The following is a 19,681-nucleotide window of genomic DNA, read 5'->3' on the forward strand; positions in this document are numbered from 1 at the left end:
GAGCAAGCACCCGCCACCGGAAGACTGAAGCGTTGAGCGCAGCTGCTTCCTCCTGCCCCAGGCCCCAGCTTTGTAGGGGTTAAGTGTGGGGTTCTGTGTGAGGCCGAGTGGAGGGTTCTAGGAAAGATGGCTGTGGAGATCCCCGAGGGGATGTGGCGAGTGTGCCTTAGTGATTTTGGAGGACAGGCTGCCACATCCAACAGGCTTAGAGTGGAAAAGGCTAGAATCACTTCCCCTAGCCCGTATTTCATGGGGAAGGGGTCCGGGACAGTTTTGATAATGCAGAGTCAAAGTCAGGGGTGCGGCTAAACACTGCTGGTGGGGATGGAGAGTGGTTTGTCCTCTGTGGAAAACCCAAGGAGGATTGGAGAATTACCGCAAGAGCCCACAGCTCCATTCCTGTTACACACCCAAGTCAGAAACAAATGCTCCAGTAATTGTGTAGTGTTCATAGCTGTGTCACCGGGCACACAGGGCCATAGGCTTGCCACCTCAGTGTTTTCATTGTAATTAATTTTAACTGTCAGCCTGACTGGATTGAGAATCACCAAAGAGATAGACTTCTTGAGTATGTCCGAATGGACTGACTGAGGGAGGGAGAGTCGCCCTAAATGTGGGTAGCACCTTGACACACGCTGGGGTCTGGACTGAATTAAAAAAGGCAAAAGGAGGTCGCTGGGAGCTGGCCACGAGCCTTTCCTGGCAGACACAAGGTCACCTCACGCTCCTGCTGGTGGAGCTGGAGCACCTCCCTGACGCACCTTCCCGTGTAAGTCAAAAGGAAAACTTCCTCCCTTAAGTTGCTTTTGTCTGGTAGTTTATTAACGGCAAGGAAAAGAACCTGTATTTCTAAGGAATTAGGAAATAGACGTTGGGAAAGGAAAACGGACCTGTGTACAGTTTGACCAAAAATGTGGGGATCCGCTTCCTTCCCTCTGGCTGTGCACCTGACAGTCTGTAGAAAACCGAAGAGACAGAAGCTAGACTGTACGCACATTTAGCTGTGAAATTTAACTGGGGAAAGGAGACTGCTCCCCACGATAAAAGAGGTGCTGAGAAGGGGGCTCAGTGCATAAAGTCTTTGCCAGACAGACTCAAGGTCCTGACTTCAAATCCCAGAACCCAGGTGAAGCCGGATGCTGCAGTGCGCATCTGGAATCACAGAACTCTTCTAGGGAGACGGGGGAGGGAGAGACAGATGGCTGCCCAGGAGTTCCCAGGCCAGCTAGTCCGGCGGCGTTGGCCACACTGAGGATGTCTAGGCACAATGAGGTGCTAATAGGAAAAGTGAAAGGAGTCAAGTGCTGATTTGTGCTCCGCTGTCAGCAGATGGACAGAACATGCTGGAAGAAGGCCAGGCCTATGACTCTATTTCTGTGAAATACTACAGTAAACCAAGAGCGAAAGAGAAATTGTTGCCAGGAGTAGGGGATGGGCGCAGGAGGTGAGAGAGGAGGAGAAGAAGGGTCAGAGTTAGGGTGTAGTGTCTCTCTGGAGTGAGGAAAATGTGTTGGCTTCATAACCATGTGAATGTACAAAATACCTCAGAATCCTTTGCTTTAATTTTCTCATTTTTACTTTATTTTTTAAAGATTTATTTAATCTACATGAGTGCTGTATCTGCCTGCATGTACAACCCTACGCCAGAGAGGGCATCAGACCCCACCATAGATGGCAGTGAGCCACCGTGTGGGTTCAGGGAATTGAACTCAGGACCTCTGAAAGAGCAGTCAGTGCTCTTAACCACTGATTCATCTCTCCTGCCTCCTCACTTTTACTTTATTTTTTTATTTTTTATTTTTCAAATATATTTATTATGTATACAATATTCTGTCTGTGTGTATGTCTGCAGGCCAGAAGAGGGCACCAGACCTCATTACAGATGGTTGTGAGCCACCATGTGGTTGCCAGGTATTGAACTCAGGACCTTTGGAAGAGCAGGCAATGCTCTTAACCACTGAGCCATCTCTCCAGCCCCTCACTTTTACTTTAGAAGAAAATTAAATGATTTACAGTTAGTGTAGCTTGTACCAGAGTTTTAAGGAGGATGGAGAAAAGAAACTTGCCGAGATAAAATTGCTAGGATCGTAGCAGGGCATGTTTCTGAGTATCAACAAAGCACTGACTGTATCCAGACCAGTGGATTGACTGAAAACCCACGCACACCAGGACTGCTGCAGTGTGGGGATGTGATTTAGCCTGTGTAACTGTCCACATTAAGGTGGGTAATGTTGTGGAAATCCACATCATTTTAAACGGCTATACCAAGAAAAAGTGTGTGTCGGGAATTTTTTTAGGTCATCTAGCATTCTCCAAGAAATAAGAAGAGGCGCTGTGAGCATTCTTGCGCCCTCTACTGGAATTAGGGAACAACTCACCTTGCTTTCCCTGACCCTAACTATTACTGCTTCCTTTGAGAAATGGCCTAGAATGGATACTCTGTAGGGATTTCTGAGCAGGTCCTCATGTGGGTCCAGACCTACCAGAAGTCAACACAGCCCACCTGCTCCTTTACAGCTTGGGTAGAGAAGTCTGGGGAGGGTCGTGGGGCGGGACAGAGAGGAGTGTCCCCAGGAGGAAGTTCTTTTTGCCTCCAGCCACTCCAAGGCACACTCTCTATTTCTCGTGCTTTGTGATTATTATCGGAATCCCTTGTGCCAAATCCATTTAGAAAAATAAGTTCTTGCCTGCATCATAGAAAGCTACTACGGGTCACACAACTGGACTTACTTCATACTCGGGTGACACCTAGCATGTTCTGTAGCAGAGATAGACCCAGACACCCCGAGAGTCTTCATCTCACTGAGCACTGACTGCCTAGTCACAGGGCAACTTTCCAGCAGGGGAAAGCTCCCTGGAGGAGCTGAGGATGGAACAGGGTGAACTGTGGTCGGAAAAAGTCAAGCACATGACAGACCTGTCAAAACTCAGCTGTGGTGTAGTGTTAAGATGCTCTAATGATTCCAAGCACTGGGAGGCAGAAGCTCTTCTCAGTGAGTCCTCTGTGAGTTCAAGACCAGCCTGGGATATCTAGTGAGCCCCTGTCTCAAGCAAGCAAGCAAACAAACAAAGACAAATGGTTCTGTAATAACGACTTCTGCACTGATATGACCAAATAAAGAAGTCAGCTTTTTTAGAAACAACTTGAAGGAGGAAGGATTGATTGGGGCTCTCAGTTTCAGAGGCTGAGGTCCATCCCAGAAGGGAAGGCATGAGCTCATCTCATCATGGGGACAGAAAAGGGAAAGAAGCTCTTGGTTCTGGAATCCTGTTTGCCTTTCTCATTGACTGTGAGTCAAGCATCTCCAACACAACTAATAAAGCCAGAATTGTCTGTGGCGATGCAATGTTTTCCAGAAGAGACCTCAAACACCTATGTCGAAAACAGAAAATATACTTCTTCAAGGCCAGAATGCTTGTAACCTTGTGGCCTGGCACTCCCATCTTATCCCTGAATCAAAACAATGTGCCTCATGAAACCACCCTTCAGTTTCACTTACAAAAGATTCTCCAAGATAAGGAAAATAAACCAGCTCATGGAATTTTAACTTTTAAACCATGTTAAAAAAATGTAAGCCTCACTTGGTCTTCAAACCTTGTTGTAAATTACGTCCTTTGAGGAACACCCTTAGAAAGCGACAGAATCATCTATACAGTCATTGCCAAGACCGAACTTTCTGGGTCTTCCTAGGGCCTCTGTTACCCTCTCTCATTCTGCTATTGTTCTTACTCAGTTACTTTATTTCCCCAGCTAGTCTCCTTCTACCTTCAAGTCTTTAAACATATTTATGTATGTATGGTGTTTTGCTTGCTTGTAAGTCTGTGTACATTTATGCAGTACCCACAGAGGCCGGAAGAGGGCACCAGATCCCCTGGAGCTGAAGTTACAGACAGTATGAGGGGCCCTATGGGTGCTGAGAAGGGAAACTAGGTCCTCTGAAGTGCAGTGGGGTCCTTAACCACTCTTGTAAGTCATCTCTGAAGAGAGCCCCCCTTCTATTTCCATGTCTTTTATTTTTACTTTTGTTTTTATATAGTCAACTGATTTCATGAGAATTACTTACATGAGCAGCTTCGTTTACAGAAGTGCAGATGCTTTACCAGTGTCTCCACCAAGAAGAGAGAGAAAAGGAGGGAGGGAGGGAGGGAGGGAGGGAGGGAGGGAGGGAGGGAGGGTGGGTAGACGGAAAAGCTGTCCGTCTCTGTCTCGTGAGCCCCACTCCTAGGCATGACATGATGGTGACAGGCCCAGTCTTGAATAGATCTTTTGCAGGTAATCAATCACATCCGCCCCAAGTTCGAGAGTGCACAGGCCATGCCATGCCTGGAAGACAGTGTTCTGTGCCACCATAGCCCTGCTCTCAGATGCAAACACTGTTTCTGCCGCTTCTACTATGATATTCCCCGAGCGCTGGAGACGTTGACATGGGTGCTGCTTTCGGGACTGAGCACTCGGTCACGTAGTCTCACTACCAAGACAAACCGAGTCTCGGAAGCTACTGCTGACCACTGTGAAAAGAGCCTTCTCTGACCAGAGCTGAGAGGTTTTGCCCAATCGGACAAAAACAGAGTTGTTCAGAAGGTAACTTGATGGACACATTATGTCCAGCTAGGAAAACAATAGTAAGTGCCTTATTAAGGCTTAGGAACTCCACAGCTACAGGCTTTAAAAATTTAATTGAAAAGTTACTGTCATTATTTGTGTGTGTGTGATAATTGTGTGGGGGGTACACACGCAGGTGACAGGACAACTTTTGGGGTCAGTTCTTCCACCTTGCTTTGGAGATAGGATCTCTCTTGCCAAGCTACTCCCAGCTAGCAGGCCAGCAAGCTTCTAGGGAAGTGTCTCTGTGTCTCCCATCTCTCCATAGGAGTACTGAAATTACAGAAATGTACCCCTTTTTTGAGCTTTTTGCTGGTCTCCTGGGATTGACCTTAGGTCATAAGGCTTTCACAGCTAGCGCCTTTATCTGCTGAGCCATCTCCCTGGACCCCAGCCCCAGGCTTTTCGATGGTGAATTCCCTTCCGGTAAGTGGGTCTCAAGTCTACCCAGGTAGCAGTTGGTTACCCCCAACAGACTTGCTGCTGTTGTAGTGGCGAGCACATTGCCTGGCCAGTCCGATTGTTGAGTACAGCTCAGGAAGACTGGTGGAGAATGTTCTCCATGGCATCTTCCAGCTGTCTCCTATAACTTTTTTTTTTTTAAAAAGATTTGTTTATTTATTTATTATGTATACAACATTCTGCCTCCATGTATGATGGCACACGCCAGAAGAGGGTGCCAGATCTCATTACAGGTGGCTGTGAGCCACCATGTGGTTGCTGGGAATTGAACTCAGGACCTTTAACCACTGAGCCATCTCTCCAGCCCCCCAGCTGTCTCTTTAAACCAAGCATGTGCAACAAATGTTCGCTGACCTAGGATCATCACGAACATAAAATCTAACAGGAAGGAACGAGGCAAGGAGAAAATGCTGTGGAGGGTTGCCTGGATTTTATCAATCCAAGGAGCAACCTGGACTAATAAAGGGACCGGGCTTTGAAACTGTTGCAGAGAGACATGGAGTCATCCGTCAGAAACTCTTTGATCCAAACAGCTTTCCCTGGGAAAGCTAACTGTGAGTAGCTGCCTGTCTCAGCCTCTTCATCCCTCTCCATCTTGAAATGGGAAGAATTTCCTTGCCAAGTTCTAGGGCACAGGACAGAAAGGAAGGATGCTCTGTGGAGAGGCTGGTGTCTGCTTGGGCAGACGCTGGGTCCAATCACAGAAAGAATGTTATAACTCCTTCCACGTGACACTGCGCCCATGTAAAGATCACATCCAGCCTGCTGACTCCCCTGGTAGTTTATCACAGTGCAAGCCCTGTGCCAGGGAAAGGGTTTGGGTTTCGTTTTTCTGTCTGTGGTAGTTTTTTTGTTTGTCGGTTTTTGCCTTTTCGCGACGGTAGTTAGGAGGATCTGGTTGGAGTCTTAGCTTGAGACACCTCCATTGACGCTCAAGAGAGATCAAGGCAAGAGCGCTGTCCATGGAGTCCTTTAATTTAAAACATTTGCTGAGTTTTCAAAGGTCTCTTCCTACCTACTACTAACCACAGCTTCCCTGAAGGCAATAAAGTACGGAGGGAGGGGAGGACTTAGCCATGAAAAGGCCCTTGGAGCAGAAGACTAAGAATAAAAGGGTATCTGCTTAGACCATGAAAGAGTTTTTACCTTTTAATATTTGAATATTTTACAATAACAGTGTCTTGAAACAAGACTCTTTAGAACATTGATGGCATTTTTTACTATTTGAGCCACACTATTAAACCTCTGGTCAGCTGGTTTTGGGAATGGAAAAAAAAGGTGACCCCAAACTCAGCCACTCTTGTGGCTCCCATCTCCAGTTCTTTTAATCCTGGCCAAGACAGCAGCCTTAGATACTTTCTTCCGGTCGTAAGCCAGGCCCAGGGCAGCCATGCAGTCGATGAAGAATGTTGAGAAGTTGATGTACCAGCGGTACTCACTGGCAGAGTAGTCATAGGGGAAGGCGTGATGGTAGTTGTGGAAGCCCTCGCCTGGAAGAGAAGCACGGAGAGCAGTTAGGGGGCCCGGTGACTGCTGCTTCCTGATCTTAGCACACCTCTTACCTAGTGGATAAGAGAACATTTTGCTGTTTTTTAGTGAATGGTTAACCCACTGCCTTCTACTCAGAAGCAATGAGTTCAGAAGCCCTGATTGTCCTTAATATTTGAAAGTATGTTGGAAGGAAACGTGTCTCGAGCCCAGTAGGGTAAGAATCTGATTATTCTGGGGAAATACTTTACATTGGAAAGTGCTGGAATGTCAGTATGCTCTGAGATGCTCTTGGCTCCTGGACTGTATATGTGTTCTCAGGAGGGGAAAAGCCTATGGAAGATCAGTGTCTATGCTTCTTACGAAGGTGAGCAAGCAACAACCCTTTCCCCGTGGGGCTTGTGTCCCCAGAAAGTGTAGACAGCTACAACAGGAAAGGAAGAGAAACCGGGGCCCAGCCAAGGTGGGACTTCTCTCAGCCATTGCTAGTTCACACAGTGGCTGCTATTTCTTAGAGCTCGGACCCTGGTGCAGGGGGATGCTCGTAAAATAGACCCCTTTAATAAAGGTTTCTTCTATCATATGATATTTAATTTTTTCCTGAAATTTCTGATTTTTGAATGACAGTTACTTTTATAGTAAATAAAACTGAATATTTAATGAAATATTTACATAAACATATTGCAAGAGATACAAGCTGTTGGAGCCAGCCTGGCAACCCAAGTTTGATGCAGAGAAGCCATCTGCGGATGGAAGGACAGAACGGACAGTACAAAGTTGTCCTCTGGTCAGCACACAGGCACTGTGGCAGGGCTACCCTCCCCCGTCAGCCACAGGGCCACGCTCACTGTAATGACTATTCTTTTTGGGCGGGGTGGGGGGTGGGGGGAGGTGGAATTGAGACAAGGTTTCTCTGTGTATCTCTGACTGTCCTGGAGCTCCTTTGTAGACCAGGCTGACCTTGAACTCAGAGATCCTCCTGCCTCTGCCTCTAGAGTGCTGGGGTTGAAGGCGAGCAACGTCATGCCCGGCTTGTGATGGCTGTTCTTGGTTGTGAAGTTTACTATATCCAGAATTAACTAAAACCCCCAAATGACTGGTGCACCAGTGTGGGATTTTTTTGTGTAACCAAATCATTTGAACTAGGAGGACCCACTTCTAGTCCCTATCTTTGGTGGGAAGACACACCCCTACCTGGGTCCTACTTTCTGCTGGAAGCCTAGGAATGGAGGAAGGAAATCTTTCTCTTTGCGCACTTGCTCTCACCTTCCCTCGCTAGCAAGTCTTTCCCGTCACTGGCCCTACTTCTTCAGGCTTCTGGCTGTAAGGAAAACCTGCTGAGACATCTGGGCTAAGCTGCTACTGGATTGTGGGCCTTCCGTCCACAGGCAGCCTTTGATAACTAGCTGGACCACAGCCTGTTAGTCCTTCTAACGTGTGCGTTCTATAAGTTCTGTTACTCTGGAGAACCCGACGGACACACACACAACCTCTCTAATAAAGGTTTTCTGTATAACGTGATACTTAAAACATTTTTCCGAAATTCCTTATTTGGATGAAAATGTGTTATTTTTATGACACTGAGGATTTAACTGAACATTCACACAAATTTATTACAAGAAATATAAACTGTGACTTCAAGAAGTATAAAAATCACCAGGCGATGGGGCACGTGCTTTTAATCCTCCTTACTCTGTGAGTTCGAGACCAGCCTGGTCTACAGAGCTAGTTCCAGCACAGCCAGGGCTACACAGAGAAGCTTCATCTCAAAAAACCAAAAAAAAAAAAAAAAAAAAAAAAAAAAAAATTAAAATCTAACTTCCTTTTACAATTTCTATGTATACATATAAAAATATGTAGGAATAACATCAAGATATAAGGTGCTAAATTTTATAGAGAGGACAAAACCAGAATGATTTATCATGAAATATAACAAAACAGATGAAGCCTTTGACTGTGTGGTCTGGATTTATACATTGTTACTTAGCTCTGGCTGTGATCCAAGCTACCTAGAGGCTGACCAGGAGACAGGAAGTTCAAGTCTGGCTGGGACAAATTAGAAAGACCATATTTCTGAGGTAAAAATAATAATAATAATAATAAAAAGAACCGGGCAAATAGCTTATTGGTAGAAGTTCAGCGTCAGCCTGGGCTACAGAGTAAGTGCAAGGCCAGCCTAGACTACATAGTGAACACTTGACTCACACTGTGGAAACTCGAAAGAGGGCTTGGGGACTTAGCTCAGAGAGGGAGCATTTGCACAAGGCTGTAAGTGTAGGCCCTGGTACTTCGGGAGGATCGGGCTAAAGGAAGCAGGGAAGAGAGGGGGGAAGAGAGAGAGAAAGCAAAGGGAGAGGAAGGGAAGAAGGAATTGAGGCTAGGCTGGCAGGAAGCAGGAAAGCAGAAGATGAGGTGGGGGAGGATGAGAAGGCTTGGAGAGGAAACGCCTAGAGAGAAAAGCAGGGTGCTGGCTGCTGCTTCTAGCAGCCAAGTCCTAAAGTGGCTGGAGATGGAACTTTCACTATAGTTACATTTGCAGAATTCATCTCAGGCCTTGGGATCCCACTTCTATGACGGTCTAAGAGTTGTAGGCTATAGCTTAAGTAGATAAGATTGACTTAAACATTGGTGAACGGAAGACCTCACACAAGCAGTGGTGTAGGGTGCCTGAAACTGGATGGGGGCAGAGGGAGTGCATTAAAGACATCCTGGAGATGAGCCAAGGCTCTGAGAAGGGCACCCTTCTGCTTGTTTGTTTGTCATGCATACAGTGTTCTGCATGTCAGAAGAGGGCACTAGATCTTATTACAGATGGCTGTGAGACCATGTGATTGTGGGGAATTGAACTCAGGACCTTTGGAAGGGCAGTCAGCTCTTAGCTGCTGAGCCATCTCTCCAGCCCCCAAGAATGGCACACTTTTAAGTCCACTGAAAAAATCATGGCTTTCCTTTTCTTTATATAGCATGGCTAAGCATGACACACTAGGTTTATTGTGTTCTCCATTGATACTGCTATTATAGCTATGAGTCTTCTGACCTAAGCAGGAGACTCCAGCCCAGTCTAGAGAAGTGAGTCAGAGTTGACTGGAGAAAGGGAAACTTAACCAGGATCATTTAGAGGTTTTTTGTTTGTTTGTTTGGGTTTTGTTTGTTTGTTTGTTTGTTTGCATTTGGGTTTTTTGAGACAGGGTTTCTCTGTGTAAATAATCCGAGCTGTCCTGGAACTCGTTTTGTAGACCAAGCTGGCCTCAAACTCACTGAGATCCGCCTGCCTCGGCCTCCCAAGTGCTGGGATTAAATGTGTGCGCCACCATAACCTGGCTTGTTTGTTTTTTGACCTTCCAATCAAAGATAGTATTTTTAATCCTTCCCTCTTTTACATGGAACGTCTTGCCTGACTCTCATGTTCTCCCCAATTTCACAACCCCTAGTTTTAAGGTGGGAGACATGAAACAGATGGTACAGATGCTTTGTGTCTTCCTCACAGCTCACCAAATAAGGAGAATGGAATGGAAAAAAAAAAGGAATAAAAAAGGAAAAGAAAAAGACACGACTGTTCCTCAGTGTGATGGAGAAGGAGGTTCACTGTGGATATGTGGGAGAGCCTAGCCAGAGGCAGGGACACCTGGGAGAGTCCATAGGAAGAATAGCCTGGTCCCCTGAGCAGGAGAGTTCAGGACAGGGGACAGGATGTGGCAGCCAGGAGGGCCCTGTAACAAGTAGGGACTGAGAGATACAAGGGAGAACCCGGCAGCCAGGTCTGCTCTGATATGTTAAATAGGGACCTCAGCCATTAGTCCCAGGTTCGAAACCCAAGACCACTGAATGCCATAATGCTATAGATGGCTTACTCACCCAGAGTTCCCATGGAAACCAGGGGATTCTCCCGGGGGTCAATGTTCTTGTCATATGGGCGATAGCCGTAAAGATGGGCAGCACTGTTCACCAGCCAGGTGGCGTTGAGGGCCAGAGCGTATCTCAGAAAAGTGGCAACATATAGACTGTGTAGGAAAGTTTCACCCCAGCAATACCAGGGCACCAGCGTGGGCAGGATGAAGCACAGCAGCAGGACGCCGGGTTTGTAGTACCTACGGGAAGAGAGCATATGCAGAGTTGGTGGAGCAAGGATACCTTACCTAGATGGGCTCTTCTCAGTGGGAGGGGCTGTTGTCCTCCTCTTACACTGAGTGCACATGTGGGCTGGGAGCCCCGTCCAGAAAGAATGGGGGTGGAAAATCCTTTCAGAACAGAATATCTTTATCATTCTCAAGGTAAGTCTACGTTGAGCTGAGACTGTCCCAAGATAATCCCACCAGTTGCCCGTAGAACAAGGTCCCTATTCTTCTTCAGGACCAAACCACAGCCTCAATCTGCAAGGATGCCGGGGCTGGTTTTCATCTGCCCCTGAGCCTCCTTTCTCTCTTTCAGGGTCTTTGACATTTTTCCATTTCCTGCTAACCTCCTCCCTCAAAGCCTGCACGCTGCAAAAGCTCCAGGAAGCATAACGAGTGTCCTCGATCTTCCGTGGGTTCTGTCCCTCTGGAAGCCTTGTCCCAATTTCATTTGCACACAGACCGACCTCTGATTTCCCGAGAGAATTGATTGGTGCCCATTCAGCAGTCATGTCTTCAATTTTTGGGTCACGGGTGCGGCCTGCATCCAGCTTTCCCATTTCTTCCCTAATCTGGGTCCTCTGTAGGCTAACTTGTGTCCTCTTCTCACCTCTTGGGCTCAGTGTCTTCTTCACCTGACTCACCTGGCCTCACCTGACCCAACCTTTAAAGCACAGCTACAACAGCACCACATGCTTTTGGAAAGACAAGCTGTGTTAATCCCATGTGTGTCTAAGACACTCGGGATGACATTAGTCTGTTTGAAATGATAATTTGTTTGTTTTTATTCTTCTTTTTTTTTTTTTGAAACAGGGTCTGACTATGTCGTTCTGGCTGTCCTGGAACTCACTATGTATGTTTGAAATGATAATTTGTTTGTTTTTATTCCTTTTTTTTTTTTTTTGAAACAGGGTCTCACTATGTCGTTCTGGCTACTCACTATGTAGACCACACTGACTTCAGACGCACAGAGATTCACTTGCTTCTGCCTATCAAGTACTAGGACTAAAGACCTACGTGCCACCCCTTCTGGTCAATGGACTTTTTTCTTTTTTTAAAGATTATTTTTATTTATGTATATGTGCACATGTCTATGGGAGTAAATGCCACGTGACCATGTGTGCCTGTGAAGGCCGGAATTGAGTGTCAGGTTCTCTGGAGCCGGAGTTGCAGGCGTAAGCTGCCCGATATGAATGCTGGCATCTGAGCTAGGGTCCTCTGGAGGAACAGGAAGTGCTCTTAACTGTTAAGCCACCTCTTCGGTCCCCAGAGGATCTTTGTTTTTTGAGACAGTCTCATTATGTGACTCTGGCTGACCTGGAATTCACAGAGATCTGTCTGCCTGTGTCTCTCCGGCACTGGGATTACAGGCGTACACCACCACACTTGGCTTAAATGACAGTTGTGAGCATATAAACCCAGAAATTCATCCAGCTATTCTAAGTGCTAAGAGAATGTGTCAGTCTTGAAACCCTACTTCCCAAGCTCCATCCCTCTCACTCACCTCCTCTGGAACATGACCAGCTTCTCGGCTTTTAGGTCAGACATGTCCAGTTTTCCGCCCTTCTCTTTGACGGCAGGGTGTTTGCGCACGAGCAGCCAGCCCACGTGAGAGAAGAAAAAGCCACGCCGGGAATTGTGAGGGTCAGCGTGCGTTTCTGTAAACTTGTGGTGGGCGCGGTGATCTCGGGCCCATTCATACACGTCATTCTGGAGGGACAGAAAAGGGGACACCAATATTGAGAAGAGAAGCCCTCCTGGGAGAATGCAAGAGCCTAGGTGTCTGCCAGGGCCTGGAACTCTCAGTCCAACTCATTATCAGAGTCCCGAGCCTCTGATTCCTAAGGAGGACGGGAGGAACACTCTCTCCAGTCGTTTACTCCCAGAGCTTATGTGGAAAAGCAGCTCAGAGGCCCAGAGCACAAGAATGGTACTGTTGCTTCTCAGGGGTGCATGGTGGGAAATGGGAGTTGAGTCTTAGTGCTCAGACAGTTTCTCTGGCAGAGAACATGGTGACTCTTCAGACAAGCAACATGAGACAGGGTTCCTCTGGCGATGTCTGAGCCAGGGGCAGAGGTTGTGACGCAGATGACCTTGGGCTCGAAGGTTCTGCTCTGTAGTGAAGGTGCAAAAACTCCACGTCAGCTCCTTCATGAGTGGCATGTCACCCGATCCAAGCGGGGCAACATGTAACTGACAAGCCTGAGCCCATTTCTGAATGACCTTGGGACGTTTCTGGACTTTATCCATCTCTTCAAGAATGTGTCAGTGTTTCTCTTCTTTCTCTTTGTCCTCCAAAGACAGAAACTGGGAGCCTTCGCCAAATACATTTTCAGAGCAGAGGTGATCACACACATGTAATAAGAACCTCAGATATCAGAGAGTCAAAATAACTAATCTCTTTTCTGAAACCTTTTCCTCAATCACCCAAGTCAAGTCCTAAACTATTAGCAACAGCCTATGGCGAGGTGAGTCTGCTTCCCTAACTTCCTACTGTCTACCCACTAGAAACTTCTTGCCATCGTCAGTGCTTGACCTACATCCATCATGCTAGCCCTTGACAGGACAATCAGGTTCGCTTATTTAATGGTGCGGTGACTCAGTTTCCTTATCTGTTCAGTGGGTAGAACAATAAGGCCTACCTTCTGGCATGGTTGTGCGGACTAAAGGATTTAACCTGTGCCAGATGCTGGCACAGTGTCCAGCACGTGAAACTACAGATATGTTTGCTCTTGCTATCTAAAATGAGAGTGTTCTTGAGTCTTAGACACACCCCACCCCAATCCCGTTCTAGTAGCGTCCGAAGACAGAGAAAAGCATGAGCTTTTGTTGACTGTTTAGGAAACCATCGTTAGTTTCTTGATGATGGTGTTCTATGGTCCTTTACCCTATAGGACCACAGCAGTCATCCAATGTGAGAACCCAAGGAACTTGGGGTTAAAAGAAAAGTTATGCCTGGAGAACCTGTTCTATTTCCTTCCTGTTTCCCTTCCCAGTGACTCTGAGGTGTCCCATGTTGTGGAGAGCTCTGCACTTGGGAGGACCACTGAAGGTAGTGGTCCTCTGTGGGTGCCAATGTTCTCCACTCTGCCCTGGATCAGCCATCGAGTAGAGGCACAAGAGTGAACAGCACCAGCTTCTCACCTGGAAAGCCATGGTGTTGGCAATGATGAGGAAGACCCTCAGGGGCAGGCGTGCTTTGTAAGTTCGGTGGCTCCACAGGCGATGGGCTCCGGCTCCAATGCCCGTAATACTGACCACATAGTAGATATATGCTGCTGGGACAACAGAGGGGTCAGCCTACTGGGAAGTGCGCAACCAGGAGAAGTGTATCAGGACACTCGCCTGATACCAGAGTGTGCTTCTCTGGGTTTGAAGGAGCGCATGGGTTGGTCTTTGAGACACCATAACATCCCATCATCATCACCTCAAACCTCTTCACCTAGGACTCGGGGGGAACCACTCCACCTAGGACTCGGGGGGAACCACTCCACCTAGGACTCGGGGGGAACCACTCCACCTAGGACTCGGGGGGAAACCTCTTCACCTAGGACTTGGGGGGAACCACTCCACCTAGGACTCGGGAGGAAACCTTTCCACCTAGCAATGGATGTGTGTCGAGAAGACCCAGGCACAAAGTGGACAGAAAGGCAGGATTCTGGAAACACTGTCTAGCTTTCACCATCAGATCATAGGAGCATTTTTCCAGGTCCTGTACCCTTTGAGCTGAAGATTTTTTTTTCTTCAAGGGATTCAAGGGGTTCACTACTCCTCTTGATCTAAATACCCATAATCAAGCATCTTTGGAAAATGGCAGTCAGAGCTCAATGGAAGGACCATTAGTTGAAGGGGAGACACATAGGACCCAGAACCTGTTCACCTGTTGAACTGCAGCATCTCAGGGTTGTAGCAGGTCTCAGGGCAGGTCAGGCCTGCACAGCCACATGGACACGAAGGCTCAGCTTTACTGATCCTTACTATTATTACAGTCAGTGCACATCCTTATGGCTTGGAGTCTACAATACCAAGTGTGAGGTGCCATGAAGACACCATGCTGAAGCAGCTGTGTCCTCAAGAGCAGACAGAGCTGCAAGGGTTCTGCACTTGGGTACGTCTTGTTTTCAGAGATGTCTCTTGAGCGAGTATGCAGAAGTTAAAAGCTCTAAGTGTTTATCCAGGGCCACAGGCTGGGAGAGGTGGATCCACAGTTTGAGACTAGGTTTTCTACCAAGGCTCTGTTCCAGTTCCGGGCATATTATACATCCCCTAGTAACGTAACACAGCACCCCAACTTAGAACCTACAAGATCAGAGGGTACCTCCTATCTAATGGGGAGAGGACACTGGGTGTACCTGTCTGCTCCTCTGATTGTAGCACCAGGACGTGGGACTGAGTCCTTGTTAGAAGCAGTGTAAGATACCCGAGGGACCTCTGCAAACCAGGGAACCTCAGGGGCTACAGAACTTAGCCGACACTGGGGACACCAAACATTACACGAACCGCCATGTGTCCTCTGCACCAAGAGGTGACCATTTTCTTTTTTTAATTATTATTATTATTTTTTTTTTTTTTGGTTTTTCGAGACAGGGTTTCTCTGTGGCTTTGGAGCCTGTCCTGGAACTAGCTCTTGTAGACCAGGCTGGTCTCGAACTCACAGAGATCCGCCTGTCTCTGCCTCCCAAGTGCTGGGATTAAAGGCGTGCGCCACCATCGCCCGGCGAGGTGACCATTTTCTAAGTGGTCTCTTTCCTCCTCTCTTCTGCCTACTGTGTCCCATTCTGTTTCTTCCATAGGAGCCCCAGAACGACAGAGACAGCATCTGTCCTCAGGAAAGTGCTGGCCACATTCTTCTGAACTGGGATGCGGCCTCTGGCTGTGTGGTGATTGAGATCTTCCCATATAGAGGATCCGGCTGTACGTGTAGCAGAGAAAGCAGGAGAGGACAAGCCCAGAAATCCCAGGAGAAAAGGGAAGACTTTGGACAGAGCAGGAGGACCAAGAAAGTGTTCAAATTTGCCTCGTGCTTCAGATTGCCCAGGTTTGTTGGCTCCACAGACAGTGCCATCTTCACAGGAAAACGGGTGGGATTCCTCATACCCCGAATCATGTCCTTATTCTGCCAACGGCTTAGGTCACAGAGATACTTTCTCTGTCCCCAGAAGAGAGATTATAAGTGTCCACACCAGTGAACGGCTTTCCCCTCAGGGGAGGGTTGGGAAGGTTTTGTGCTTTGGCTCCCAGTGTCGTCAGAGAGGCCTCACTCCAGAGGGCTCTACCGAATGGCTCTAAAATGAGAGAAAAACTCTTCCAAGTCCCCGAGCCAGGAAAATGGCACAAATACAGTTAGTTGTTAATTATGCATTTTCCTTTGGGATTAAACAATAAAAGCCTCTAAAACCTAAAAGAAGGAGAAGACTCCACCGAGACTTCAGTCCTTCTTGTTCCTGGAGAGCTTTGCTGACCCGGGTCTCGCAGCTACCATGCCGAGCTAATCTGCCAACCCGAGCCCGGGGACAAGAGCGAAATAATTTCCCTTGCAGGTCGGTGCGCCAAATTTCCTTTCCAAAATCATAGCACACACCAGAGGGCAGGGGCCCACGAGACAGTAACCATAGTCTTGGCTTTGGATGGTATCCTTTCCCTGAAGTAGCAACTGATGCCAGCCAAGATCAGGCAGTTCGATCAAATGCAGGCCTGAATGGAACAAGGCTTGTGCAGAGAGTACTCAGGCTGGAGAGGGAGGAAGCTTGCAGGGAATCAAACTGCTTTGAGGACTCCCCTCACCCCCAGGCCTCCTGGTTCTAATAATGCGTCATTGACTCAGTAGGTAACTAGAAAACCCGGGATCCCAAGAGAGGGGGTTTCCTAAACTGTATTTCCTTGGGACAGTGGATGGATTTCCCAAAACAATGCTTAAGGGCCCGAATCTCACCACCTACGAGATGGAAGAAGCCTGGGACAGACAGGGTAAAACCAGCTCTACTACACAATACATTCCGAGGCGCGCGGGGGGGGGGGGGAGTTGTCAAAGAGTCCCAAAACCTGACTCTGTTCCCCCAAACTTCCCAGTACTATCTGGGAAAGAAGGGCCGGCTCATCAGCCCTCAGAGAAAGCAAGGGGCCCTAAGTCTGTCTGCAGGACTCCTGGAGTCAGGGCTTGTGCAGACCAGAAGCCTTCTTCAAGTCTATTCTCTAGCATGCCTGTTCCTGCCCAGGAAGGATGGGTGGAGGGTAAAGACAGCTGGTGTTAGCAGGTGTGAGCCCCATGGATGATATGGCTTCAGGAGAGAGGGACAGCTGCAGACTGGGTAGAGACTAGATCACGAACCATTTCTGTAACGTAAATACTTGTCAATATCTTGTTGACTGACATGTGCTGTACTTGGAAGACCTGTCTGGGGTAGCAGAGCCATGTGCCTGTACCCTTGGGCATTTGGGGAGCCTGCTTCACCCTCCTCCAGGGCAAGCAGCCTGGTCCTGCCAGGGGTTAGGTCCTAATGGGTGTGTGGGTAGCCATTCCTCTTTTCTACTTTTCTTCCCAATGGCTCCTCCTCCTGTGCAGCCTCTCCCGCATTCCCTGACTGAGCTTCACCACCTGAGTTGGTAAGGTTCCTTTTCCTCATGTCCCCTAGGTAGGGCCTGGCTCTCCTGTGGCAGAAAAGGCGGGACAGGCAGCCAAGTACTGATTCACACAGAAAAGCTTATTGGGGCTGGTTGCCTCATTGCCACAGTGGTACCCTTCAGTGAGTCCTGCACATGGTTTCAGGGCTTGGTCCCCAACACTCACGTTAAAGTACCCCCAGGGGCTAAGGATATGACACAGTGGTAGAGTACCTGTCTAGCATGCCCCATGTCCTGTGTTTAATAAAGAACAACAAATTACCCCAAATCACTTTTGCCAGATATGGTAGCTCAGAATATAATCTCAGCAGGCTGAGGCAGGAGGATTACTATGGGTTCAAGGCCAGCCTGGACTGCATAGAGAGTTTAAGGACAGCCTAGGTAACAGAGTGAGATTCTGAAAAATCAACCAACAAAACAGTTGTGGTGATGGACACTAGTGCCTGCACTTGGGAAGTGGACCCAGAAAATCAGAGACTCAAGGTCATTGTCTGCTACGGAGTGAGTTCCCAGCCAGCCTGGACTGCATGAATGAGAGCCTGGCTTGTTAAAGAGAGAGAAGAAAACAAAACACAGACTTTTGCTCCCCAATCCCACTGGGGTGCATTCAGTTAGTTCTATCAAGAACCACGGAGAAAAGTTAGGGAAAGCTGGACCTAAAGGGGCCACTGCCCATCGCAAGATGCCCTTCGTTAGAGGTAGGGGAGAAACTTGAGGCACTGGCCCAGAACAAAGAAAGGTGCTTACCCCAGAGCAAGGTGTAGAACTTGCTGGAAGGAACCAGTACAAGCCCATACAGAGCCCCCAAGTGCAGCAGGGACATGAGGATGATGTTTCTCCAGACGTACTGCAGCTTGGGCGGGGGCCCCTCCTCATCCTGGTAGCTGGGGTCATATATATCCTCCTTCATTTCAGGACGGATGTCTTCTTCCAGGTAGAGGGGCACCGTCTTTAATTTCTCTCTTCCTTTCTGCATGGCTTCAGAGCGGGGTGACATGATGGTCGTGGTGGTTGTACACGAAGAACTCATCTACAAGGACAGGGAGCGGAGAATTAGAAGGGCAGACCCCAGGAGGCACTCCCCTCGGGCATGCCGCTGGCAGAAGGGCGCATTAGTGGTCCAGCCCCCATCCCGGCATCTGGCTTGACTAAGGGCTGGTGGGAGAAAAAGTCTGCAGAAAGTGTGCAGATTGGTTCTTGTCAAACCTCCAGGTGAAGGGGCAGTGGGAGAGGAGAAGGACCCTCTTATGCCACTGGCAAGCCAAAGAAAGCTCTAAGATACCCAGAAAGGCACCAGCAGGACCCAATTAGCCTTTAAAGCTTGAGAGACAAGAATTGGGAAATCCCAAAATGCCATTCACATCTCTACCAATTGGTGGCAGTACAACCTTGAAAAGACAATAAAGGAGGGGTGGGGAAGACTATCAGAGACTAGATCCATTGGGACAGAAGGTTAAGACTGAACTTGGATTCATCGTCTTTGCTCTGATTCTCAATTAAAACCCTGTCTAGAAGAAACCCAGGGAAGCAGCTTTTGCTCTGCCTTCCGAGTGTGGACTCTTGGAATAAGACAATATTTAAAGATTTAATTCCTGGGTTTTATTTACACAAAGAGCCATGTGGACCGTTTACATGTAGTCTGATGACCAAAGGGTGACCCAGGTTGACTCTTTAGATTATTTCCTCTCTTGCCAGGACAGTTTAATTTTCCCTCTTTAGACAGCTGGATTAGGGAGATTTGCTGGATTTTCTGTCAAAATTTCTGAAATATGTCAGTTTCTGAAACAGATATAAACGGAATAGAAGTGGGAGCCAAGGTCAGGGCACATTAAATTTGTGTCTGATAACCATGCCCAAGATTCATTTCCGTACACAGAGCCTCTTGGTCTTAGTTGCTTTCTGTAGAGTGGCATGCGTGCCTATTTTTGTTGCTGGCTTTGAAGTGGGGTCCTGCAATGAAGTGCGGGCTGGCCTCAGACTCAGCCTCTAGCTGGAGTCTCCTAACTTCCCAGACTGCAGGCAAGCGCCACCATGACCAGCATAAATTCATTTTGATTCCGAAAGCTTCCTCCCTGGTTTTTGGACAACTATCTCTGGAGACATCCTGACTAACTAGTGGTTTGGTTTTGGCCATCCCATGTTTCCAGATCTGTCCTTGTTGGTTTGATCTGACCTCACTGGAGAGTGTTTGAGGTTTATGATGATGATGATGACGACGATGTCACCCTTCATCAGATTGTTTGTCGGAATCTCTGTAAGGCATTTCCTTGATTAATGATTAATATGGGAAGGCTCAGCTTACTGGAGGGGTCCCAAGTTTTATAAGAAGCAGGCTGATCAAGCCATGAGGAGCAAGCCAGGATGCAGTGTTCCTCCATGGTCTCTGCTTCAGTTC

At 47.8% G+C, this 19,681-nt stretch overlaps 1 protein-coding gene across 1 annotated transcript; it reads right to left on the minus strand.

The window, feature by feature from the left end:
• Positions 1-6,355: 6,355 nt before the first annotated feature.
• On the minus strand, positions 6,356-18,316 carry LOC130879751 (acyl-CoA desaturase 3). Its single transcript, XM_057778546.1, has 5 exons — positions 18,034-18,316; positions 13,810-13,940; positions 12,170-12,375; positions 10,409-10,641; positions 6,356-6,555 (listed from the first exon to the last, which is right to left on the minus strand). The coding sequence occupies exons 1-5, from the start codon at positions 18,314-18,316 to the stop codon at positions 6,356-6,358; spliced, it is 1,053 nt and encodes a 350-aa protein (XP_057634529.1).
• Between the last annotated feature and the right edge of the window lie 1,365 nt (positions 18,317-19,681).

Source organism: Chionomys nivalis, chromosome 8, assembly GCF_950005125.1.
Source record: "Chionomys nivalis chromosome 8, mChiNiv1.1, whole genome shotgun sequence".
Classification (NCBI taxonomy): Eukaryota; Metazoa; Chordata; class Mammalia; order Rodentia; family Cricetidae; genus Chionomys; species Chionomys nivalis.